Source organism: Micropterus dolomieu, linkage group LG07, assembly GCF_021292245.1.
Source record: "Micropterus dolomieu isolate WLL.071019.BEF.003 ecotype Adirondacks linkage group LG07, ASM2129224v1, whole genome shotgun sequence".
NCBI classification, from domain to species: Eukaryota; Metazoa; Chordata; class Actinopteri; order Centrarchiformes; family Centrarchidae; genus Micropterus; species Micropterus dolomieu.
This window is the reverse complement of record NC_060156.1, coordinates 28,230,025-28,257,230: the sequence shown is the minus strand read 5'-3', so window position 1 is coordinate 28,257,230 and position 27,206 is coordinate 28,230,025. Positions and strand designations below refer to the sequence as shown.

Genomic DNA, 27,206 nt, shown 5'->3' with positions numbered 1-27,206 from the left:
TTTGTTTGTGTGTGTTTATATGTGAGACTGTGTGTGTCTGAGTGCGTGTGGGTGAGTGTGTCTGTATGTGTATGTATGTGTGTATATATTTGTGTACATAAGCCTGTTACAGAATGTAGTTCATAGTGAGAGTGGGATGCCACAACCGTGCAGCGACGGGCAGACAAGACCCCCAGTAGCCAATAGGGGTGGGAAAGAAGTCAACTCCCAGACGAATTGCGACGCGAACGCAGAAGACCCTGACCCGACCAGCAAATGCCAAAACACCGGACATCCAAATGCCAATTGACAATGCAATGCCGTTGGAAAGAAAAAGGCAGAACCCGCAGAAGAGCGGCGCCTGGACCAACCGCGGCGCGCACACAACAGATGCCAGTGCCACCCTGCGACCAGCACCCCACCACCGTGGAATGGGAAACCAAAACAAACCAAGATGCATCGACAATCGCCCCACAATCCCATTGCAGCCCTCCGATCCACAAACCAGACTGACCCGCGCCGGGCTTCACACAGAGACCTACACCACCAGTAGCCAGGGCACCCTGCAACTCCAAGCGCCCCCAGACCACATGTCCCGGGGAGAGCTGCACCCCGCCCGGAGGGAGAACAGGAGAGAGCCGTGCTGGGGAGCTCACCGCTGCCAGGGAGCGATAATGCGGGAAAACCGGGGCTGACAGTTCACCAGCCCAGCCGGAGGCACCCACCCCCCCCAACAACCAGCCACCAAACTATTATGTTGATGCATGTCATGGATTGTGAAGTGTTGGAGTGGTGGAGTAAAGATAAGGTGCATGGCCTAGGACCCACCAAGGGACAGGAATCTCCCGGCATCCCACGACTCGACCATGATCCAGAGGGCCGCGACGCAACCACAAAACAACCATCGACACATCCCAAAGCACAATCCTTCCCCACACCGGATCCCTGTACAGCCAACAAGCATCTAATTCGAGCACCAAAATCCCGAGGAAACACCCCCCAACCAGCTAAAAAAAAGGACCAGCCCGCACCACCAACCCACCCCGTCAACCCCATCTCCACGGTCCCCCCCCTCCTATCAATCAGCCGCCAAACTCCTCAGAAACCGAAATACAATCATCAGGATGCACGGCGTGCACACAGGACAGAGCCGCACACCAGCCCAGCCCAGGCCTTCTCAAGATTAAAGCGGAGCTACCATGTGTAACCCCCCCTGGCAATCACCGCACACAAAAACACACATGATTCGATTATCAGTCGACTCTAGGCAGGACTTGACGATTCTGATTAGACTATGTAAATCCTTAGTTGGGGACATATATATATATATATATATATATATATGTAAACACACACAGACAAAGTTTTAATTAATATTGATACTGGTGTTACTATAGGTGGTGTTAGGTAAAAGCAGAACAGAACAGGGATGGTTATCTGAGATCACACCTGCTGATCTCAGGAGATGGTCTCTGGAGGGGTTATTTAATGAAACACCTGCAGTAGCTGAAACACAGTTAGTAGTATATTGATCTCCTGCAATGACTCACTACAGTAAGAAATTCATTGTGCTGTTTACTGGTATGTTAATGTGCAGTGCAATGTGCTCCTGGTTGGTTAACAAAAAATAAATTGGCTGGTAAAAAAAAAAAAAGAGAGCTTATAATGCAGATTTGTTTCCGCTGTTTCTCTCTATGTTTCTTTTGTATTTGAATGAAGTGACAGTTTAAGTGTAGGTTAGCGGCTTGAAGTCAGTCATGCAGACTGATGGAGATTCCATGAAGGCCTGCACAAAAAGAGATTTCTGCAATTTGAGTAAAACATCACATGCTTTCTCTGAGTCATAACCCAGTTATCTCCAATGTCCATCACAAATAAACAACAATAAATCATAATACAAGCCCAACTTGTTCTGAAAATTAACAATATTTAGCCTAGCCATGTAGTTACTCTGCTAAAAGCCTGTAAAGACAGAGATTAGTAAGGATTCAAATTAAACTGACCAAATAGCAAATACATCTAGAGACTTCAATATTTTAGTGAACAATTGCATTCTACACCATATGTACATCAACTGCAGTGGCTTTACTGGTGCGTCCTGCAAGGTCATAATAATTGTGTGCAAGTTCAAGTAATTACCAGTACCGATGCTTGCTGAATTATTGTAAATAATTGACCATCATTTCAGTGATATTTCAGTGATAATCAATTTTCTGTGGTAATACTAGGGTCTAGTACTTACTGTAAGATAGCCTGCATAACCACTCTGTCATTAGCGATGATCTTTTAGAAGTGCTGCCTTAAATTACATCAATTTTCTTGTCTACTTTGTTGACCCTAATGGATAATTCGCAGTATATTTTATGGTTTTCATGCCGTTGCCACTTCATGGTGGCTGCCTTCATTTGATCCACATTTGTAATTAAACTTTAACGCTGAACTGGAGAAACATCACAGGGTTTTCCATTTAGTTGGAAACTACTTTTCGGTCATTATGGCACACTTGGGTACCTTCCATATAACCTTCCATGAAAAATGAAAGGAAATTGCTCTAAGCACCACAAATAAGAGTTAGAAGATAAATAATAAAAACCAATCTGAGCTTGCTGTGGTTTTTGACTGAGGAGAAGTCGCTGACTCCTCTCCGCTCCTCAACCAAAGAAATAATATTCAGTAGAATATGACAGTTAAGCCTAAACACTGATTGATGCGATGCTCGCTGAAGATCAACCATGTTAACTGTGCAAAAACAAGGCTGAGGGAGCATGGCCGTAAGCACATTGCCAAACATTTACATCTATGCAAGTGATTTATTTTTACTTTCAGGATGCAGATGTAACACATTATGCAGATGCAAAAAATGTTCTTTTTAAAAAAAATATTTTTCTAAGTTAAGATTTTAAGCCTGAATATAAAATAAAGAAATGATTTCTTTACTTGCAGTCGATGGTCTAATGTGTTCATTAATGAAGCTAATTTGTAATTTTCATCAATAGCAAGCGTGAGCTCATATAATATGTACTATATATAAGACTCAAAAGTTCAAACTCAAAACTTGGCCTTCCCTGACCTTTACACATACCAGCTGCCAGCCTTCAGGGTGATGTGTGGCCTTTTAAACACTGTTCTAAGAAAAGAGTGAGTCACAACAATCCATACTCTTGTGTGGTTTATTGTGATCATTCTCAGGATGTTAATCAGTATCATTTCAACAGTCAGTCATTGAACCAGGCTAAAATACGGTGGTGATAATCTTTGGCTATCACTAGTTTGAAGACGATGTTGAGCTGTGTGAGGTGAGTACTTCTTCTACGCTGCTCACTCCTGTGATTAGCAGCCACATCTGTGATTATCTGTGAACCTGTTGTTCCGAGGAGTTGCCCACAGCACTTAAGTGAAAACAAGCCATCCAAGGAAGCCTAGTCATTAAGATTTACTGGATCAATCGTTTCAGTGGAAAGTCACCTCCTGAGTTCCCAGAATGGTTTTTATTCCCTGCTGTGCAAAACCTCTGTCAGCAATTGAATTATACCTGGGGTACCTCAAGTGAACCTTGCAGACACAGCAAAGATCTGCAGGATGGAGTTTAGATGCCTGAAATTTAAAGCATCATTCATTTAGAACCATCTTTCTCCAGTTAACCTGCAAATCCTACAGTGCTTCAGGGAGAGAACCTCCTGATCTATCTATCTGTCTGACTGTCTGTCTAGACAATGTCATCATAGTGCACAACCTTAGCTATACAAGTATTTCAAAATTGTATTTGTATATTGACATGGCAACACATTCAAAAGTGACGACATAATTCATGCCGTTTATCTGTCTGTGTTTTGTCTGTACAGGCGGAGAACTCTGCTCTGTCAATGGAAAACGACAATCAGAGGAAGCAGTATGAACGCTGTCTGGATGAGGTGAGTGTTACTGTTTTCACAGCCCTTTCAAGAACAAACACGTCATGTAAAGAACAGTAAGTATCTTAACTGATTTTACTGTTCTCTCCACAGTCCAATTTCAATGAATGTTGAACGGGAATAACATTTATTTTAATTTGTGTTGTGATCCGTATCCATACTATATATGATATGCTATAGTGGGTTACTTGACTGTGGTATGATTTAAACAAATAAGATACAGATTTATAGCTTTTGCAGTGCTGGTAAGTGCATGTTTTCACTTTAGACAGAGCCGGGCTTGCTGTTTCCTCCTGCCTCCAGTTTTTATGCTTGGCTAGGCGACCCTGACTCCAGCGCACAGTTAAGAGAGTTGTATCAGTTTTCTACCCTCACTGTCGAAAGGAAAGTGAATAAGCAAATTTCCCCTCAATATTGAGCTATATTCCTTTAACCCTTACCTTCAGACTATACAAGTAATCTGGCGGTCAGGACAATCTGAGATGATCACCAGACACACATACACACCCAGACTATTATCTCTAGTGTTAGTGAAGTCCGTCGAGAAAAGTCAAGAGAAGGGAACATCTCTAATTGAAACGGACAGACAACAGAGCCCTGGGCGATGTGAGGATGAGATCTGCAGGGGTGAGCCTCACCGCTCAGGAGGACCGAGTCCCAGCTCCTGCATGTGGCTCCCTCTTCTTTTCTTCCGGACAACACTTTGATTGTCTCTCCGTTTCTTTCCATGTCTGTCCTTCATCTCTCTCCAGCCAGGATGACTGCTCCACTTTATTTTTTTTGCAGACTTCACTAATGGGCTTGTTACCATGGAGATTGCTGCCCATGAGAATTTAACATATTCCAGTTGAGGACAGACATTTCAGCTGTGGGATTCATTTCTCTTCTCTTGCTTTTCAGTCTTATTATGCACATTAATCTTTTCTGGGGAAAGCATTCAGCAGGCTTTCTGTCATGGTCTGGATGAGCTGGGGCGAGTCGTTTTGATAGATAGATGAAAGAGGTGGAGGGAAATCATTTTGCGGCACACAGAAGTGGAAACAGTTATTATTCCAGTGTAAAGGTATAATGCATGCTTCTGCTTCAGAAATCAAAATAAGCAGGAAAGAAGGCATTTCAGATTATGCTGTTTAATATTCACAATAAAAACTAAACTTAACTTTTTCTTCTTCAGAATCGAAAAGTTAGTTACATCGAGGCAAACAAATGAACTGTGTAGGGACCAAAAGAAACATTCTCTTAAAAAAGACATTTGTTCAATTTTTATGCCTATATTTTGGTTTATTTATGTGCTGAGGATAAAGTCAGATATACCAACTGCAGGGCAGCTGCTGTATGATTTCACTAAATCTGACTCTGTGATGCAACATGCTGTCAATTTGTCCTCACAGCATCTTACATGCTTCTAGATTCTCTCTGATGGTGTTTGTACTGGGTCATTTTCATTTACAGTCTCATTGCAGCTCAAAGCTACACAAAAAGTTCTGAAATCCACTCTAAAATAATGACCATGACCTGTAATACATTTTAAACATGTATTTCTTTTCTTTTCCCATGTCTCTTCAAGGTGGCGAACCAGGTGGTCCAGGCCCTCCTCACACAGAAGGTTAGTCTTTAGTCTTAGCAGTACTGATGCATCGTTGATCCAGTCATCCATTAGAATCAGTCAGAGAAATGATGACTGTCCCAGTGATGAGTAACAGCATGACTTACCTCATGACCTTTGGAAGTAAAAACACTAAAGTTCTTTGAGGTAAGCGTTGCCGCTAAAGTCAACATGGTCAACAGCATCAATCCCACTCTTTAATACAAAGTATGGTCAACAGACATGGACTAGTCATGGATCTGATGAAAAAAGACATTTTAAAAATTTGCACAAACATAAATTCACTTGGATTTTAGACTTTTGATTTGGAATGACTTAATTCCCCCCAAGCCCAAATATTAAAATGTATGTTGTGAAGATATATATTAAATCAACTATTTTCCTATTTCAACCATTTTCCTAATAACAGATATACTTTCCAACGACCAAATAAGTTGCGCAACCTGACCAGCTGCTTTGAAAAATCCTGAAGTTAATTTAAAATGAATAAGTAAAGAGAGCATTTACTATTTCTGTAAATATAGTATACCACTTTTAATCTGTTAAACGCCAAAGTGGTATTCAATTTAATGTACTTTTATTTTTAACATAATAAACCAGGTTATAAAGCACTGTCGTGTGCATCTTGCATAATTGCAGCAAAATGTCCTGTTACTTTAAATTAGCATCTGATACATGTGTATTTCTTTGAAATTTCCCCGTTAGTCCCAGTTATCTGTCCAATTTCACCTCTTTGGGTTTTTTTCTAGGACTTGAAAGAAGAATGTGTGAAGCTGCGGACCCGTGTGTTTGACTTGGAGCAGCAAAATCGCATACTGAGTGTGCTGTTTCAACAACGTGTCAAAATGTCCACGATTCCTGTCTCCCAGGTAGGAACACATGGCGCAATGGATACAAACAGACACTGACAGGCCTACCCTGCTATAAGGCTGTTTGAATTTTACATGAGCAGTGCTCTACTTCTAAAAGTTACTGACTTGAAAAAGGACCACAGAGAGGGAGAAATCTACCCAGGATGTAATTTAATTTAAATTGTCAGGGTTACTGTTGACTGTTTATAATTGAGAATGGATAAATTTGGGCCTTGTATTCTTCCATTCTTAACTAGTGTAGTACTTAGTGTCTAGCATGCTTGAGTGCGCTGTAGGTCATCAAGCAAGCATCCCTTACTACTCTTTTATGCTAATCATGTCAGAATTTAGCCTAACAGTGAGCCAAACCTCTAATCCAGCTGTAGCCGGAAAGTGACAGTAGAAATCGGAGACAGAGCTGCACATTTTTCTCTAATTGCAATGTTCTCAACCGTAGAGCGTAAGGTATAATTGGTTTAAACCTGGGTTTTCTTCTACTATTGTTATTCATCCTGCTACTTGATTGGTCGTTGTTGAGCTTCATTACTAACTGCACTGTAGAGCTTTAGAAACAATATTTATATATATATATATATATATATATATATATATATATATAATTGATTAAATGACTGTGCATGCTTTGACAGGTGTTCCTTGTAGTGGCAAATCCAATCTTAATTCCTCTCAGCCCTACTTAGCATTTTTAGCATCTGTAGCTTTAGCTCATTGTTTTGGTTTTCTGGAGGAGTTGGTGGACACCAAAACAAAGCTGAAAGGAGCGTGAATATTAGACTTCACAACTCTAAATGAATGCTAATGTTGCTTTGTGTCTGCTGGATGTTTAAATAGGCAATTGTTTCCTAACTAGCCGTAGGAAACTTCGTACGGTGATAATTTTTCTTGTGCCCCCTGTGTGTAAAAAAACAGTTACTTGAGCTTTAAGGTTAGGTTTGAGTTGTTATCTCCACTACACAGTCAATTTTTAATATCTTCAGCAGGTTATCAATGATTATAACACAACAATATTTGGTATTATCTATAGCCTGAAACTTGCAATAACAGTTTAAGGGATTTTTAAGGGTCATTTTTCATGACAGCAAAAGCCTTGAAAGGTTGTATTGGTTACCAGATATATCACCAAGGCAGAGGTAGGCAAATCAAATAAATTAATTAAATATGAAATTTTGTAGCAAAGCAAAAACTTTATTTGCTGTCGTTGTCAGACCACATTTATTGGTAACTACTTCACTGATGCTCATGTATCTTTTAAAATGTTCATGTTCCTCTTTTCAAGGGTGCATGGTAAGCTAACACGCTGCAGTTATGTGTTTGTGGTGATATTCAGTGTGACAGCACCCCGTAAAGATTCATTTTCTTTTAACCTTTCCCTCCAGCAGTCCTTTGATCCGCAGGTTTGTTTACGTAACCTTGCTGACGGGCTCGATTTGGCTGCTTTGATCAGTAACTAACAATAATGAGGCATTGCCGCCTTTACGCTGCACAGCGCCGGCTGGGTGGACACATTTTAAACTGGTCAAATCCATTTAGATCTGAAGTATATTAAAAGTGTGAATACTCGTACTTTCTATCCATTCATAATACTAGTAGATAGATTTGTTGTGGCATAGAAGAATTTTTTTCCAAATATATTTCACCCACTATCTCCAAAATATTGAGGGTTTAGCAAGAAAGAATCTCTCAAAATTTGAATTAATTTTGGTTAGACTTTACCAAGCATTTATTATAAAACAGATATGATATCGCAAACTATGACAAACAAATATAAACTTGTTCTGCGGATCCCTACAACAGAGATGTGTTGCAATGGACAGAAACACAGACAGAATTTAAAGTCAGCTGGCCAGCTGTACAATGAATAATTGATGATGGATGATACTTCTGATAGACAGATGATTCTTTTTGCATTCTGAGCTGAATATTGAAAGAAAACCCCTGAAATGGATGACCGAGCCCAGCTTGTCAGCCATTCAGTTTCAGAAAGGTGTAAGCTGTAATTGACAGAAATTTTGGGTTACTGAACTGCAACGAGGATCTCTCACTGTCACCAGCCGGGATTGCACATGAATGCTGAAGCCAATTGCAAACACTTGACACACTTCAAGTGTGTGCTGTGCTACTGAATAGCTAGCAAATACTTGTGCAGTGTCCACATGCCTTCATTATTTCTGGTAGGTTGCAGGGATGTAGTCGTGGGTCTTCAGTCCGGTCTCATAGTTTCTTGTTTTGCAGAGTAGACGTTCACTGTTTGCTAATTCCACATTAAGATAGTGTTTATTTTCTTATCAATGCACCAAAAATCCAATAATCCAAAAAGAAGACCCACATGAAGATATCCATGATGTCACCGAAGATTGTCAGATATTATGGAGAAAGAGGTTCAGGACCACTTTTCTATCTCCAGAATATGGATTTAAAGAGGTGGTATTATGCTTTTTGGCTTTTTCCCTTCTCCTTTATTGAGTTATATATCTTTTTTGTGCATGTAACAGGTTTGCAAAGTGAAAAAGCCCAAAGTCCAGCCTAAAGGGAGTTCCCATCTCCCACATTAACCTCTGCTCTGAACCGCTTGAAAACAGCTCGTTTGTAGTCCAGCCCTTCACTTCCTTTACTTGTGACGTCACAATGAAAACGCGTCATAAAGCTTGCCAAGCAGCTTGCGGGGGTCAGGCACGCCCTCAAACCAAGCTAGTCTGAGCGGAGGCCCTTTGGCTCGAATCGCCTTTGTTTGGTTTTCCATTGTAGAAATCACCTAACCTCCATCGAGGTTCCAAGCAAGCTAAATCCACTTCTGAGAAGTTTTGAGGTGAGAAATCAGCTGTGTAGATTTTGAATATTGACAGTTTTATGAGAAGTGATGGCAGAACAAAAACATGCTTGAATATTTTCAGAGTTAAGGAGCTCCGCAAGTGGCTGCAGGGGAAGCCTGTGCCGACCCGCGGGAGGAGCGTGTGAGGCCGGCCAGCCGCCCGCTCACCGAGCCCTCTGCTCCCGCCGTCACACAGACCGCTGCAGCAACAACGGCAGAGGAAAACACAGCTGGAAGGTTTTCATACCGCTTATCTGTCTTTACATTCTGAGGAATGTTGAAACGTTTTAACTTAAAAAAAGAGACAGCTGTGTGGATCGCTGGTGTGTGTGTCGCATTGAACATTACGTCACGGCAGTTGTGTGTGGCGTCGCTGTGACAACAAGCTACGTACTATCTCTGGGTACTATCTGAAACGGAAAACGGAGCAGGGCCAAGTAGAGTCGAGTCTATCGATTTGCGCTATGGTGGCATTTTTCGGCAAGGCAGCGTAGATCGGTAGAACACCGGCAACAGTTCAACGTTTAGTCCTGATGGTAAGATGTGGAACAATGACGTTGTGGACTTGAGTAACTTATACCATCTGCTAGGTTACGGTCGCAGTCTGAAGCGGCTTTGATTTGGATCACACTACCTTGTTTCTTACGACCCGCCCTTCTCTGCTTCTGATTGGCTAGTAGTCCTTACCTGGGAACTGCGCATGTGCAACTCCCAACAAAGATTTTCTACAAGTAAGATGCATCACTCTGTAGCTCAAGAGCGGAGCGTACAACACACAGGGTGAAAAGAGGAGCTGCAGCAATGTAGTATGAGAAAAATATGGTGTTTTTTGAAAATTAAACCATGTAAACCTGTTCTGGTACAACCCCTAATTAAGATTTTGAACCCGAAAATGAGCAGAATACCACCTCTTTAAGATATTTCCTCAATCTGACTGGTATATCGTACTATGATACTATGTAGTATGAAACATTTTATGCATACTGTGTATTACTAGAAGGCAAATACTGCCTCAATAAGTGCATTTCTGTCCATCCACCTTTATAAGGATTTAGTTTTGGTTTTATGCACTTTTTAAATTTGCACTCGAATGGTAGAAATGCAGCAAATTTGAAAATAAAAGTCAAAATATCACCAAAAAGCTGGTAAAATTGGTTTATGTGACATGGTGCAGTAGAAAAAGACGTGTGAAGCATAAGATTAGAAACCAATATCAAGACACATAACTTTGTGTGGATTCTGTCGACACTCTTCACCTTCACATTCTGTTCAAGGTTTAATGCTGGGAAGGAAGATCCTGCTACTACTTTACTTTTATTCCAACATTGAAATTTTTATGGTAATATAACTGGATCAACTTTTCAGAGGCAGGTTTCAGCTGGCAGCTTACAGACCAGCTGTGTGTTTAAATATTGTTTAGAATCCATTCAGGGTTGCCAATTCTATTGTTAGACACCTCCATTAAGGCATTGTCTCAAACTCTTATGCTGACCAAACAAATACTTTGCCAAATTAGAGGAAGTGACAAAGCCATTCCTTAATGAAAAATATAAACATATAAAAGCTACCATCGCACACAGGACTGCTTAAGCATCAGGTTTGTCTTCACATTTCAGCATTGAAATTGTGCCCACACACACACACACACACACACACACACACACATACAGAGAGAATCCCAAACACCCTTGTGTATGTTGAATTTTGTCTGTTTCTCTTTTCTCCTTGTATGCAAGGGTACATTTTACTCTTCAGTTCATTGTGAAGTGAAGTTGGATTGACAGCTACGGCATACTTTAGTAATGGCTCAAATGCAAGATGTAGTGTATCTGGCCAATAAATTATATGATTTTCACATATTAAATTTAGATTTGTATTGACTCTCTTTCTTCATCTTGGCCACAACTTAAACTTAGATCCATAATTGGGCTTGATCAGAGTGCTGGTGTATTTTCAGCCAAAACTTTTCTAAACTACTCAAATCCTAATGAAATGACCCTTCTGTCTCTTGCGAAGAGTCATAATCATTATGCAGAAGGCAGGCGAGAACATTCAAGTTGCTCTGCTTCTAAAGGTCTCTATGGATTGTCAGGGTTCTCAGCATGATTCCTCCCCTCTGACAAACTCATGCTATCTGTATTCAGGGGACCAGTTTGACATCACAGACAGAATTGGTAATTAACAGAAATCTTGAATAAACTGTATGAACACTACAGAAATTCCCTTTTCCAGCTTCATGGAAATCGCCATGGAAAGTCTAGGAATTCCCATACGAAGTCATTAAGCATGCTGCGAGCCTAGCAGAGCAGGAAATGCTGTCCTTCATGTTTAACCTTTTCTGTAAAGGTCAAACTTGCAGACTTTGCTAAAAAAGGAATGCTGTCTTTGTAGGTGAACTGTATGTATCACTGCAGAAATGCTCTGCTTCAGCTAGGAAGAAGTATTGTACATGACATTTTTCCTTTGAGCCTGATTAAAACAAGGGCTTAGTGTTCATTTACTGTTGATTTAACATTTTTCTATTGTTTGTCTGGTTGTTTCTTGCATAGTTATGTATATATCTCTGGTGACAGAATATCCAGTGGTGGTATAGAGTTAAAGTTTTTATGAGTTGATGTGTGGTCATGTTGATAGAGCTCCAGGTGTTTTTGGTAATGGTCATTTTTAAATAATTTGAGTCAATTCTGACATAACAAAGATTTGTTAAGGTTGCATAAACTGCACTGAACAAAATTATAAACACAACACTTTTGTTTTTGCCCCCATTCATCATGAGCTGAACTATGTACACAAAAGGCCTATTTCTCAAATATTGTTCACAAATCTGTGTCAGTTAGCACTTCTCCTTTGCTGAGATAATCCATCCACCTCACAGGTGTGGCATATCAAGATGCTGATCAGACAGCATGGGTATTGCACAGGGTGTGCCTTAGGCTGGCCACAATAAAAGGCCACTCGAAAATGTACAGTTTCACTGTATTGGGGGGGTCTTCGCACAGAGTTAATCAGTTTGTTGATTGTGGCCTGTGGAATGTTGGTCCACTCCTCCTCAATGGCTGTGCGAAGTTGCAGTCAGGTCGAGACCCCGATGAGGACGACGAGCATGCAGATGAGCTTCCCTGAGACGGTTCCTGAAAGTTTGTGCAGAAATTCTTTGGTTATGCAAACCCATTGTTGCAGCAGCTGTCCGGGTGGCTGGTCTCAGAAGATCTCGGAGGTGAAGATGATGGATGTGGAGGTCCTGGGCTGGTGTGGTTACACGTGGTCTGCGGTTGTGAGGCTGGTTGGATGTACTGCCAAATTCTCTGAAACGCCTTTGCAGACAGCTTACGGTAGAGAAATGAACATTCAATTCACGGGCAACAGCTCTGGTTGATATTCCTGCAGTCAGCATGCCAATTGCACGCTCCCTCAAAACTTGCGACATCTGTGGCATTGTGCTGTGTGATGGAACTGCACATTTTCGAGTGGTCTTTTATTGTGGCCATCCTAAGGCACACCTGTGATTAAACAATAAGTAAAATAGTTATCATCACTCTCAAGCTAGAAAATAGACTGGATTGTCATCTGCTTTACTTTACTGTGGATGATGAATTCCAAGACTTACTATATGATTTCAATGTTTTACCAGGCAAGATGTATTTGTACTGAAGAAAAAAATGCTAATAACAAAACATCGCTGACAGCATGAGGGGAAAAAACAACCTTTTATGTGCCAAATGCTGCCTTTGATTCACTAATGCAGCAGTCCCAGTTATCCAGGAGGCTAGATTAGTAGCATGAGATAATTATCTCATGCCTAAAGCTTGAATATTAACTACAGTTGTTTAATTTGTCTCCAGTAGAGTCACAAACAAAAGTTTTGAGAACAAGACTTGCATTTAAAGCATTGATTTTGTTTGTGGTACATTAATTGATGTCTTCCTGAGGAAAGGTACAGCTGTGATTTCCTTCTCTGACCACCTGCTGTGCAGCTAAACAACATATTGTTTGTGGTTATGATGACTAAATGATGAATACACTGAAGGCTGGAAGTTTTTAGAGAGGTTGGAGAATTTGTAGGTCACATGATGATTTGTTCAAATTGGTCAACACCGGTAAAACATGTTGAATTAATGAATTAAATCAGTATTAATTGATTTATTTGGCTGCTGTAAATAAAACTTTTACCTTATTATAAAGTTGCTAATGGTGAGAGTGTAGCCAAACAAACACCAGTTTTCTTATCCAGCAGATATTAGCATTCACTTGGTCTTGTGTTTCTTTTGCAAAATGCTCTTACCTTCAAGCTCTGTTTGGGTCTCCACCTACTCTTGCTGGAAATATCTGGCTCATTAGCAGCTAAATGTTCGACGGTGTTCACCAGCTAATTGCTAACTTTGCCAAAATATTTAATAGGGCTGAGGGGAACTGCAGAATCGGATGATAATTCTCCACATCAGACTCATTAAACATTGCAAGTGATTTGACCCATAATTAATTTGTAAATATTGATTAGTGCAGCTTTAAAGCAACTATATGTGGATTTTTTTATATGACTTTTGTGTGTTGCTTTCAGCCTATTTATTCAGTGTCCCAGTGTCAGTGTGTCTGCGTCTGCAGTCTTTTTAATACTATCCCCAAATGACAGCAACAGACATTTTAAATTCCTATCATAGGTTTAATGTTCTTTTGTGAGAAACTGCTTTCAGTTCCTTTTTAAGTTTGTTCAGTAGGAATAATATTGCGGATGATCCGTGCTGAACCTGCCACAGCCATTTTGAATTCATGCCATGCTCAGGATGGGAAGCTATACCCAAAACATTGATATATACTATATATATATAAAACTTCTTTATTTCAACACTAAAATAGAACTCAACATATTGAAATTATTTGTACTAGCTTTCAGACATGTTTTGGTGTCTTACCTTAAACATATTTTATGTGGATCACTTTCAATGTGTCAGACGATGGAATGACTTAAGGTCATTGTTCGACACGAGCCCCTTTTCTCCAAAAACTCTGGGCTGCTCACTTGTCTTAGTGATGAGCCTGGCCACTGAGATCAGATAAGTAGCGCGATTACTGCATCAAGAGATCATGGTGTTTGTACTTGGGAGCAAAGAGGCCAAAATCCATTAGGCTGTAGACTCTGTTACAGCTGCAGAGAGTACTCGACAAAAAATGAAATGCAGGTCATTTCATCAGTGATCAGTGGTGGAGGGTTTTGAGATTGAAGACAACACTCTGGCGGTGTATCAATTTGCCAGAATACACAGAAGTAATTATATATGAATTATTGAAATGGAAAATTTGTTTTTCACAGCGAGTTATGCTTGTTAGGTTCCTTAATGACTGTGACTGGACACCTGTTCGCAGTCACGTTGACTGACTCAAAGCGAGGTTACGCCGTGCATTGCATTACATGACAAAAGATAAAAAGAGAGATAGTTATGTCCTGTCCTTTACTTCTCTGTCTATTCTTTCATTGAGGGGATGTACAAAAAATTTAAGACCAGTGAGCACAAATAGAAGTTCACAGCCTCCTTGCTTCGGGAGCCACTTTTCTTTATGGATACTATTCAGTACTGTAATCAAAGTACATTAGACCAGTCAGCTAGTTAATTATGATTAAATTGCCATATCTAATGTTATGCATAATGTTAGCATTAACATTATTAAGTCTGAAGTAGGTTATCAAATACGCTTAAAACAATACCTCTTGCTCCAAAGCCATTATAACATTCACTAAACCCCTTCCCCAAGCAACAATTGCCCAATCAGAGCTTAGCAACCATAACTAGGCACAACAGGGCCCATGCATTTAAAGACTTTGAAGGGTGGTGTCCAAAACACAAGAGCAAAAGTAAAGAAAGAAGTGAACAATGTGTTTATCTGCAAAGGTAAGAAAACTAGCTTACTCCCTGCAGTAGTAACATAACACTAATGTTACTCTCAAAGCCAAGGAGCATATCATTATTACCTAGGTTACATTAGTTGGTGGAGTTTACTGTTAATGCCCTGATCATGACCAGCACATCCACTGTATGGTATTTCCTCACTGTGTGGGAGCTATTATATATATAGTTAGTGGCTCTTTCTTGCGAATATTCACCTGGAATTTGACAACTGGACAGTTATTTGACCTAACAACCAATGGACGAATGGTACAAACATTAGCCAACAGCTAGCTAGTACAGTTGGTACATTGGCTGTTTGGAGCAAATAAACAAGGACAGCACAAACCCACCAACTACACAAACTGTAACTAGCGAAATAATACATGGAGTTTCTGTGGGAGTGTTTGTGTGATAGTTCAGCCACTGACTGAACTCACCAGAAACTCCAGTTTCCACTTCCATTCACCACGTCCTCTGCGAATTCCTTTCTACTTGCTTCTTTCCATTTATTCATCATTTCTGACTTTTTTCCTGGGTCATGCAGTTTTAGCTTTAATGTTTTAGCATGATATAATGAGTGTAGGCATCCAGTGCATACTTTAGACCTTTCAACACTTGTATAACTATTTTTATTGCTAGCTTTGCTGCTTCCAAATTTAGAATTTATAATAAGGAAAATTTGTTATAAGAAGGTAGTATAGAGAGTATAGATGAAGGAGAAAAGTCACAAAAAGCGAGGTTTACAAGGTCCTGGTTGCCACAGCTAGGTACAATATGGCACACAGTCTCAGACAGCCACCAGCAGTGAATTCTGTATTCACCAGCTTCACCGGCTTTGCTTTAGATAGAATGTGCTTTTTTGTCTCTGCACTCATACAGCAGGACCTAACAGCAGGAAAATATCGACTACATATCCTATTTTTATTATTATATTACTGTGGCAAAACACAATAGCTGCAACTTCATTCCCATTTAAAGTTATATTTTATTGTATTTACTTTTAAGTTTGCTCTCCTATTGACATTACTTCTGTTTTATCATTTAATTTGTAGTCAGAAGATTAGCTTTATTTTCCCATTTCTTTCATTAACAATGGTAGCAATTTGTTGATATTTGTTAGGAACATCATCATTTAATCCACATAAAGTGGTACTTTATGTACTTCTTTTCTAATTATTATTCCTGTTATAGTTTTATTTTACTTTATAATACTTTCCAAGGGGTCCTTGCATAATGCAGATATTTGCGTCACATGTATCAAATATAGATGGCCGTGGCAAAGGCCATATTCTGCTCAGGTACATACTTTTATTTGGGGGTCCTATAATAAGTGCACATGTTCAAAAAACACATTATGTTTCTCATACTGTAATGCTGCTATGTCAAACATTATCTGACAGTAAGCTGCCATGTAAACCAGTCTGATCTAAAATGAATAAATATGGGATAATTTGCGATAGTCTTTTGGCTATGATTTCTGTTTCTTGTTTGATCCCCGTTTAATGCAGTGATAATAGAAGTGTTACATGTGAGAGGCTGTGTTTCTTTTTCTAAAATCCAATTAAATAATTTACACAGAATTGTTTTGTAAAACTCATTTATGTATTTGTCGCTTCCTCTGCTTTTATCCTTTTTTGTAAAGTTATATTTTAATTTTTTTTTTTATTTAACCTTTATTTAACCAGGAAGTCCCTTGAGATTGAAATCTGTTTTTTGAGGGAGACATGACATAAAAACGTTAATAACATTCCTTTAACTGTTATTGGTTGTATTAATTGTGATTTTTGATCATCCGTCGCTTGGGATTGGGACTTACGTTGTTATAAAAAGTATTCAGCAATTTTAGATTTGATTAGAGTTTGCCCTTTTTATTTTAGACATGATGGCTCTACATTCCGTTTGCTATTTGAACTTAAATGTCAGAAGCTTTGAATGTTTTGGGCTGTTATTATATGTTTGTCTTATTTAGGCGAGAGCTATTTCCGTTTCATCTGTTAACAACATATCATTTATTTAGATTTTTTTTTTTATTCCCATTGTTTTTAAATTAGTCTGCTGGTAACTACTTCAACCAACTCATGAAGCTAACATTATTGTTGGCTTAATTAGCTAAAGCTCTGCTGATAACATCTGCTAGTGACAGTGGTCATTTCAAACAAAAAAATCAACTGTTGCCAGCTGGAAATGTGAAGCCTGCTTTTGTGTACCTCTGTTTGGAATCAAGGACACATTGTTTAAAAAATTATTATGAAATTTGATTAGCAAGTCTGTCTCTGTAATCATTTTAAACTGCACAATAACAGAAAGCTGGTCGAATGTAGCAAGATAATTGCAACAGGGCTTAGCACTTGCAGTGGCCTCTCATTAGATATAGACTACAGGGACCTGCATGATGTAGGCTACTGAGGAGCTTTGACAATGTGTCACTTTATTTCTGTGATTAGACTGTGACTTCTCTGGATGTTTCAATAAATGGTTGGACTCTTTACAATAGCAACATCGTCTCCCTATGTCTCTGTGCCAGAGAGTCCTAGCTGTTGAAAGTCTGCTGGCTCTGTGATAGGGTCATCTGTCACAATGTTATTGGAATTCAGCGGCAGAGTGACACCCAAGAGACCCAAGACTGTGAGGTTTTTAAACAGTGGCAGGTGCGTCTTTCCTCGGATAAACTTCCTGGGAGGGCTGCACTGAAAGATAAAGGCAAATATATAATAAAGTCAAATTTATTTGACCCTTTGAAGTGCTGTAAACAGCAGTTGCTATGTGCATTCATATAACAAAGTCATATTTATTTACCCTTTTTGAAGTGTTTGAAAATCCATTTGCTTTTGCCTAGCAGGAAGATTTACAACACAGATGCATTGTACAACACAAACAACAGTGTTCCTCACCAGCCTCTTCTACATAAGGTTTTCTTGCATTAAGGTCTGATTAAAAACAAAACGTTTAACTTGACTTTAAGCCCTTTGATTCAAGAGCTATATTGGCTTACCCTGCTCAGCTGCACGGTACCACGTTCAGTTGTGTTTTACCACTACATCAGAGCACCTCACCATGCAGAGCTACAGTATTAGCTAGTGCACTCTGCTAGTTTTTCACCATTTCATTCCTGCTTCCCTCCTCTCTCTGTATGCTGGCACCAGTGAACAGCAGTGCATCTAATTAGAGCTCAGCCCAGCAGGCACAACACTGAGCAGCAGCAAGGAAAAAGGGCAGATGAGGTGAAGGTGATATATAAAAAAAGACAGCAGTGTGTAGATGAGCAAGAAGTTTTAATGACAAGGCGCCTTAAGAGAAGGAGGTGGGTGAGGTGGTAGTTGATGTGTGTGATAGTGAATAAACAGTGAAGATGCTAACTGTTTCAAAGACTGGAGTGGAGTAAACTTTGGCCTGGGGAGCGGTTGAGTGAGCGTAGCCTTGCTTTGGGGGACGCTTGGGCGAATTTAGATGAGATTGGGAAATTTAAAGTAAACTCAAAAGCCCATGGAAGCTTAAGTACATTGTCCTCATGTCGGGATGGTCTGTTGATCAGCAGCCTGGTACAGTGGTAGTGAATGTGAAAATGGCTTGGTGAATTGCCACTTCAGTATTGCAAACAAGCCTTGATTTTACACTTTCCCCCAGGTTTTAAGTGAATACTAACCACAAAAAAAGAAGAGTGAAAACAGTATGAGTATGAGTTCAATGTGAATAATTCTAAGACACACTACTATTGAGACTTATGTGAGTAATACAAAAGTTAAACAATAAGGTTGTCAACATTAAAAATTTTTCTTGTCAACAAATCCCATTAAAACCCCAGAGTAAACACTGGTGCGAGTGTTTCAAAGCCTGATAGATCTTCTTCCTCTGTGCCATGGAGCTCTATTGTTGTCCAAAAACTTTTTAACACGCATCAACGAGCCGCACTGTTTCACTGGGTGACATGTGGCTCCATTTCCATTACACACACTGTATTTTGTATTATGTATATTTATATTTGTGACAAATGCTGAAAGATGTACATCTTCAGTAAGAATGAGTGGGTTTGGGGCTGAGAGCAACAGACAGGTTAGAGGAGTAGATCAGCACTGAGAGACAGACAAATGCATTGTTGGTTCTAGTCCTTTCATGGTGTTTATTTCCAACAAGAAAATTAGAAATAAATTCACTGTCCACCGCTGGGAAAAGGACTGTACTCCACATATACTGTAGTACTATCCTAGACTTTTATAATCACATGTTGCGATGTTCATGTAAGATGGGACTGATACCCTTTACTGCATACAACAACATCAACTGTGATAGAACGAACTGTCAGTATAGTTTAGTTGCTAGAGAATTCTCTGAAACTGCCAGGGTTAGCGCTTAGATTTCCATTGCTAAATCTAACATAAAAATGTAGGAAGTCACAGTGCTGTGGGATAAAAGTACCAGGATATAGCATATGCTCTGTCAAGAACCCATCATAAGCTGTAGACCAGCCAGCGGATATGATACTGTATTATTCTGACCGAGAAGGCTGGATGGTTGTAGGGATAGAATGAATTATTTACACAAGTCTCTTCATGTGAGGGGGTGTTTAAAGCCTTGAAATATACACAGTGATGATTAGTGGATATAATCCCTACTATGAAGTTTATTGTAATTCTGATAGGAGTATTCCAGAAATTTTCCATGGCACTGTAACGGTGGGGGATGTGCCAGAGACAAAATAATGGTCAAAAGTGATACAAGGGAGGCAAGGATGTCCTGACATTCAGTCCCGATTATGGGTGAAGCTCTAAAAAAAACAAACTTGATAGCATCTTTTGTTAGACTCTCAGCAGGATAAACGGCCACACCTTTAACTCATCTTTAACAAACCACCAGGTTGTAATGCAGGCTTTTTATTAAAAAATTGGTATTCCCCTTTAAAAGTCTTGATTACACTACTACCAATAATACATGAAAATGATAATAATAATTATATGAAGAAGAAAAAACATTACTTACATAGCACATTTCATACAAAGGGATTCAGTATAAAGTGCTCAGCAAAGTCTGATCAAGCGCCACATCTTCCACAGCCAGATAGAAAACAGATACGAAAAACCAAGTATTATTTACGCTTTCATTTGTAGATATGTCATACATTTATTTATTTACTTTTCCCTTTAGCCTCGACATAGATCTACCTTTAAGTAGAAATGGCCTGGCACTGAGCTTTTATTTAATGGATTTATGTATATATATCCAGAGAACTGATGATTTCTGCCAACCCTCAGATAGTGTTTATCCAGGATTTTTTAATAGACCATTAACACATTGTTTACATGCCAAGTATTTAGAGGGTTTTGACTTTGGTGCTGTTGTAATCAAAGAGACATAATCTTTTTTCACCCTATAAAATAGTCGTGTCTGAATTTTATGGAACAGAAATTAAATATTAAGAAAAGTCATTTCACAAAGTGGAAAAACGTTAAAGTATATGAAGGGGAAAACATCTCTACAGCCCTCAAATTTGCCCTTGACTTTAAGCACTGCGCCACTCTGATTAAGGGTTTTGTTAAACTGTATCATTTGTGTCAAATCTCTGATACCCTTCGACATGTTGACCGTAATTAGTTCCAAGATTAATCCGTACGAGCATGGTCAAATGTAGCCTTCTCCCACAGTGCTCGTGAAATAAAGGCTAGCACGGATAATCAAATAATAGGTGAATATCAATGAATAGACCAAATCACTTTAGTCCCCAGCTCCCTCATGCAATTATTTCCTATTCACATTAATTATTGCTAACAGATGACACTAATGACTTTGAGAGGAAGCTGGCCATGGCAGCCTTGCAAATGATCAATGCTGTTTTAAATGGGGTCACAAAACTTACCACCTTTGGGTCCCTGAGATTGGAAACAAACAGCATCTGCTGCATGCTAGTGAATACTGCCAGCATTTCCTAGTTACAGACTTGGCTTTCTTCACAGGACCCACATCCTTCACAGATACGTTGACCTATGAAGACATGTTCTTTTCTAATAGGGAATTCTATTGTAAGCACACTTTTCCGAACATGCTGTGACCTTATTACCAAGGTTTAAAATGGCCCATCCATTAACTTGTGTAATAATCACAATCAAAGATGACATTCTCATTTTGTAAGACTTTGTGGGCACTAACTGTTCATACTTAAAGAGAACAGACACATTTTCTAGGTCTTTTGTTTGGGCCTAAGTGAAATGTAAATGGTTTATATTTGATCTTTATAGTAAGAAATGCATTTTGTATAAACTGGTTGTCTACACTGCAAATCTGTTGCTGGCCTTTCTCCGCCTGCCACTATTACTATTACTACTATACTATTTTGTCTCTTCACTATTTTGTGCTAGGCTGATAATGCATACTCAAATCAGCTTTGTCCCCCAAACTATCAGACTTTTAAGCTCAAATTCATCCTCAGCACTGGTCCATTGAATATAGTTTATTTCTGTTTACCAGTTTTATAATTCTTCTATATTAATATTGTCTGCTATGTCGCAGAAGGGAGTTACAAACTCTATTTCACTCTATAACCTCTTATATTGTGATAAAAATAAATCTAACTACCTGCTTACCTCAGCTAGATGAGAGCTATGACACTCTAATACAGTCTATGTTAGCTGGGAAACCAAAACAAAGAGCTAAAAGTGGCTATTTTTCTCGTAGGTAAAGATTTTCAGTTGGTTTGGCAATATTAATGACTCATCCACATTACAGTCTGATTCAGTGTTGTCAGATTACCTCCTGAGAATGAAGTCCCACCTTTTTATTTCATTTACAATAGATACACGTAAACCACTGAAAAAAACACTAGTATCAATCAATAAGCATTTGATGGACAGATGGCAGCTTGGTCACTATAAGAAACTGCTGCATCAGACATAGAGGAGTCTACTCCAAAATAAAATGTAAGTGATAAAATATGCAGTAAACTGACCTTTGTCATCTCCTCTCTTAACCTTTAATGTAAGCAGTTTTCATCAGCTGAAGACATTTATGGAGAAAATAGAAAAGGTTCTATGAGTTGTGCTTCTGCCTGCTATTTTACTAAACAATACAACCAAGAGGCTTACAATGCACCTATCTTTTCTCTGTCATTTCTGACAAACAGACATAGTGTGGACACATGGTTGCTTTGGCATTGGCAGAAAGACTCCAGCCAGTGAAATATGTTATTAAGAATCATTTGAGTTAGAGGGACTATGTGAGTGTTGATTTTGGTTAATTTTGTAGACTCTGACCAACACAAGAGCATCATTATCTAACAGTCGTGAGTCATTGTGCAGTTGTCTTTGAAATATGAATGAACAGCTGATACGCCACGAGGATCCATGGTCAGTTAATAGTCTGCCTTCATGTGAGAACAGAGGCATCACTTTTAAATGTCTCATTGACTAGGTCCCAAAAAGTAATCATGGCACAGTACACATGCAAGACCAGCGAAACATAAAAACACATTTTACAACAGGAGCTATCTAACTAGTAGAGTAGAAAATGCTATTCCATTCCTCAATTAGCCTTTGGTTGGAAAGAGACAGCTATGTTTCAGCATATCGATCCGTGACAGAGACAAACGGAGAGCCATGGGGCATTCTCATAGGTTGTATATATCGTTCAGCCTTCAAAGAGAATCTATTGAATGTAATGTCAGGGATAAGGTGGATGAACAAACGAATGTGAGCCATAATTACAATATTTGTCAGTACTGATAAATTAAATTGTATATCCTATAAATATGTCTCTTATTGCCAATGCTGCAATAATGACATTTGTCATTTACTGGAATGTGTTATTGTATAACCTGTTTTTGTTTGTTTGCAGTGCTACTGCATCCATTTCTTTATTGTGTTTGCTTAATTTCTTTTGACTGATTATATAATTAATTATTTTCCAGGAGGTCCAAAGGAATGGAAAAGCAGGTATTCCTGCAGGAAGGTGGCCAAGCCTGCTGAGTCTAACATGCCCACGAAGTAGTGGTAGTGGCAGCAGTAGCAGTGAACTGTCACTATCCAGTGCTTGTAGTGAGTACTCCAGTGGCTCCCACACTTGGGCAGAGGGACGTGGATTCTCCAAGCAGGTGGGTTTCACTCATCTTTCATTCATCTTTCTTCAATTTAAAGTATAAGGAATTTGCCATTCTAAAGTACTTATTAGCATTAACAGTGCGGTTTTAGGTTAAAACGAGTGATCAATCTATAAATGCCATGCTAATAATTTTAAATATCTCTTGTAATACACAGTGTGCCACAAGCCGGGACAAAAGGATGAGTACAGGTTCAGTAACCAGTAATCATTCGGCACCCATCGAGCCGACAGATCTGGGATGGAAGGAAGGCCACATTCTGAAAGGTCTGAAGCGTCTCCAAATGTGTAGCTCCAAAGAGGCATCCTCACTTGCATCTGTACCACACTGTAAAGATTGTATGACCTCCAATGAAGGCATTTACTCACTTGGGGTCAAGTGTGGCCTACAAAGGAGTACAGCTAAGCAAGTAGCCCCAACAAGTAAACCTTTGCAGGCTGCAGCAGGGATCGCTGCACTAGACTCTGATGATGCAGATGATGATTCACCTAAATTACAAAGTAGGGAATCCAGTGACAAACAAACAAAAGAGATTATTTGCTTGGAGAAACTGGATATCACAAGGGATATTGACAACAATTTTCAAGAAGACCCAGTAAAACTTGCTGGGAATTCTGGACTTTTTCCCTCACCTGTCACAGACAATTTCTTATTTTTGGAGGGCCCCACAGTAAAACCTGGTGTAAGCCCAACAGATACCCTTACACGTTTAGAAGAAAAAAACAAAGACTCACTAGAAAAACACAAGCCTTCAGGCATGAAATTAAGTGACAGAAACAATAACCAGGAAAGGTCTACTGACCGTAAATCCAGGCTTGATCAGGTCAAAAGACAACAGGGCAGACTTGCAATCAAGCAAGTTGAAGCAGGGGCAAGCGATGGGAGCTCTTCTATTCATCAGTCTGCAACAAGCGTTCTGAGCTGTGTGAGTGTAGCCAGACAACGCAGCTCCTCAATGGAGGTTCCTCACTGCAGAGACCAGGCGAGTCAAGCTGGCAGTGAAAGCCAGGACTACACCATCTCAGAATCGCCACAGAGGAAAGCGAAACCTCAGCCTTGTGACTCAGCAAGAAAGGCTTTCATTCTGCGGAGCAAGAGTGCGGATGGAGGACAAGAACAACCTAAGCATACACATTCTCCTCTCCACCAAAAGCTTATTAAGGGTCACAGGTCCAAAGGACAGTCAACCCCTGGACACAGTGTTCCTAGCAAAAGGACAAATCTCAGTAAAACACATGGTTCAAGTAAGATCTTATCTAAAGTTGAGAAAGATGATGACATTGTAGTATCAAAAAGTTCCAAGTCTCTCAAGAGTGTGCAACAGTGCTCTCCCCTTGCTTCCCCGGTGAAACATTCAAAGACATTTAAGCCTCCAAGTATCAATGAATCCTCAAAGAGCCCAACAAAATCACCCATGCAAATCACTAGACTTCAATCAAGTAGTGACTCTGTGGAAGAGAGCATCTATGACAACTTACCCTGCTCTCCCCGAAAACAACGACGCCAAGACGAGCACTGTGATGTGTCCCTTTCTGAGCTTAGGTCCTCATCCCCACCACCACCCCCAAGTCGAACAGCTTCTCTTTTCCATAGATCCAGTTGTGACAGCTTACCCAAAGCACATAAATCTGCAGGTCAGGCTCAAAGCTCTACTGCTGGGAAGACAACATCAAGCACCACCAAGCCACAATCAAATCAGCTTTCTTCTATTTTACTGCCTCAATCTACCACAGCAAAAGACAATCAGCAAATGGGTGCTGAAGGTAAGCCACTGAAAGATATCCCTGCCAAGGGCTACCATACCAAGATACCACCTCTCCCAGTTCAAGATTCACAAGTTTTAGAGTCAGCCCAGTTATCTATGGACAGAACTACCACATGCCATGATGAAAATGGTGCTCCCGCTATATTGCCAAGTCAGAGCATCTTACAAAGATCCCAACAGAGCATTAGTGAGCCAAAGCTTTCAGAAGCCTTGCCTCAGGCATATTCTAATGTTTACTACCATGGGATTGCCAACAATCTTCAGAGTTCCACCTCAAGAGCTGTAAAAATGCCTATTCCTGTAAACGCTAAATCTCATGAGGCCATCTCTGGACAGGATACCAGTACATTCCTAGTTTTTGGAAGACAGAACAAAGAGGATACAAACTCTACTACAAAAAGTATCCAGACCTTTCAGACTTTCATGTGTGATCCTCAGATGATACATGAATGTGGTGCTCATGATAAAGCGCACAGAAAGATTGAGACCCGCTGTAACTCGCTGGATTCTGAGCCGTCGGTTCAACCTGCATCAGACAGTGGTGTGATGTTAGATTGGGGATTTGATGAGGAAGGTTGGCTGTTTAAACGGTCTGTGTCTGTGTCAACCAGACCTCCTCTTAAGCCAGTAATGGGCATGAATGGGGCCAAGGCTCGTAGTCAGAGCTTTGGTGCACGCTACATGGACAGACCAAGCTTCAACAGATCTGGAAAGATCCGTACCCAGATCAAAACACACTCAGGGAGCTCCTTAAACTCTCTTAGTGATGTCCTTCCAGGAAGTATGAGTTGCTCCAGTAGCTACCATTGCCCAATGAATCGATCCCTTTTGAACAACTTCTTGATAGAGGAGGGCCTGACAGTTCCCTCACATTTGGGGTCCTCCAGTGAAAGGCTTCAAAGTCTTAAACACCAACGAGAGCAGGCTAGGCGCCTTCAGATTGAGCAACAGTTTTCAAGCGCCTTTGGTGAGCCAGTTTCTGAAGAACCAGAGAGACAAAGTACTATAACCACAATTGAAGAGAAAGTGATGCTCGGCATAGAGGAGAACTTGCACAAGTCTCAGGAACAGGAGAGAAGCATTGAAGTGAAGCAAAAATCTGGTTCAACCTTGGCAAATTGGTTTGGATTTCGTAAGAGTAAGCTTCCTGCTCCAAGCAGCAAAAAGACTGACCCACCGAAAGTGAAAGAGGACAAGAGGGAGCAAAAGATTACATCACTTCTGGGAGGAAAGCAGACAAAGTCTGACAAAAAAAGAGACAGGAGAAAAAGCGATGGAAAAGACTGGTAAGAAATCTTTTCACTACCTGTTGTTTTGAGATTGTCACTTATAATGAAATTTCATCTCAAGATTTAATCTTCAGTGCTTGTTCTAGAAGTTTCCCAATAGCTTATTGCCAATTAAAGGGATAGTAAGTGATTGTAATCCAGTACACTTTTTGTTAGATTCAGCAAATATTTTCTCACAGTTTGCTAGCTCTCCGTTTTTTCGTGTGCTCTGAAAAAAAAAACCCTTTTCCTACACAGTCCTGCCTCTGTAAATGGAAAACAAAGAAAGTGGTGTGGACCCTGACACACAACACTGTTCCAGCCAAACAGCACAGGAGTGATGGAGGGAGGGGGGCAGTGAGAATGAGAGGTCTAAACAGCAGCTTTTTTGAACATGCCAGTCTCCAGACACTGTGAACAAGAAAAGATGGCTGAGAAACATTCAAAGAGGAAAAGGTCTGAAATGTGTAAACAGAGAAGAAAGTTATATGACCAGGCAATTGCGAAGGCATTTTAATGCTGGAGAAACCTAAGAGTTTGAAATTTGGGGGGGAGGAGCCTCTGAGGGGTGTATTCATTCAACGTGATATAATGGAATGGCGTATAAATAGCATGGCACTTTTAAGGACATTTCCGCATGCCATGTCAACGGATTTTAAGATTTTTGCGTGTCATTTTGACTGCATTGACTTCAATTGTGCAGAAACGGCGTGTCATTTCACACTGTTCAGTCATTAGCAACACAAAGTTGTGTAACCCTATCTGCGCCGCTGTAGGGTTAACCGGTCGACATGCATATTTAATTAATGATGGTTAAGGTTAGCAGTAAACTACATCGGGGGGGATGTCAATGTTAGCATTGTTAGCTAGCTAGCTACTTAAACTTTAACATAGCTAACGCTATATTCCTAACATAGCTAACGTTAGCAACAATTTAAAATGGAAACTTACGTAATGTAACGCAACACAACGTAACGTAGTAGCTAACGCTAACGCTATGTAGATAACATTACCAACAATGCAGAATGGTAACG

General features: G+C 39.9%; 1 protein-coding gene across 7 annotated transcripts in view; it reads left to right on the top strand.

The window, feature by feature from the left end:
- Nucleotides 1-27,206, top strand: part of LOC123973833 (nck-associated protein 5-like) — a 73,035-nt gene that overhangs the window by 31,202 nt on the left and 14,627 nt on the right. For 6 of the 7 annotated variants that reach the window (XM_046054163.1, XM_046054164.1, XM_046054168.1 and 3 more), the window contains 5 exons: nucleotides 3,822-3,890; nucleotides 5,458-5,496; nucleotides 6,246-6,365; nucleotides 22,951-23,133; nucleotides 23,297-26,190. In XM_046054163.1, the coding sequence (XP_045910119.1) occupies nucleotides 3,822-3,890; nucleotides 5,458-5,496; nucleotides 6,246-6,365; nucleotides 22,951-23,133; nucleotides 23,297-26,190 (3,305 nt within the window). Of the gene's footprint in view, nucleotides 1-3,821; nucleotides 3,891-5,457; nucleotides 5,497-6,245; nucleotides 6,366-22,950; nucleotides 23,134-23,296; nucleotides 26,191-26,430; nucleotides 26,629-27,206 lie in introns of all 7 variants that reach the window. The other variant, XR_006825707.1, reaches the window with a different exon arrangement.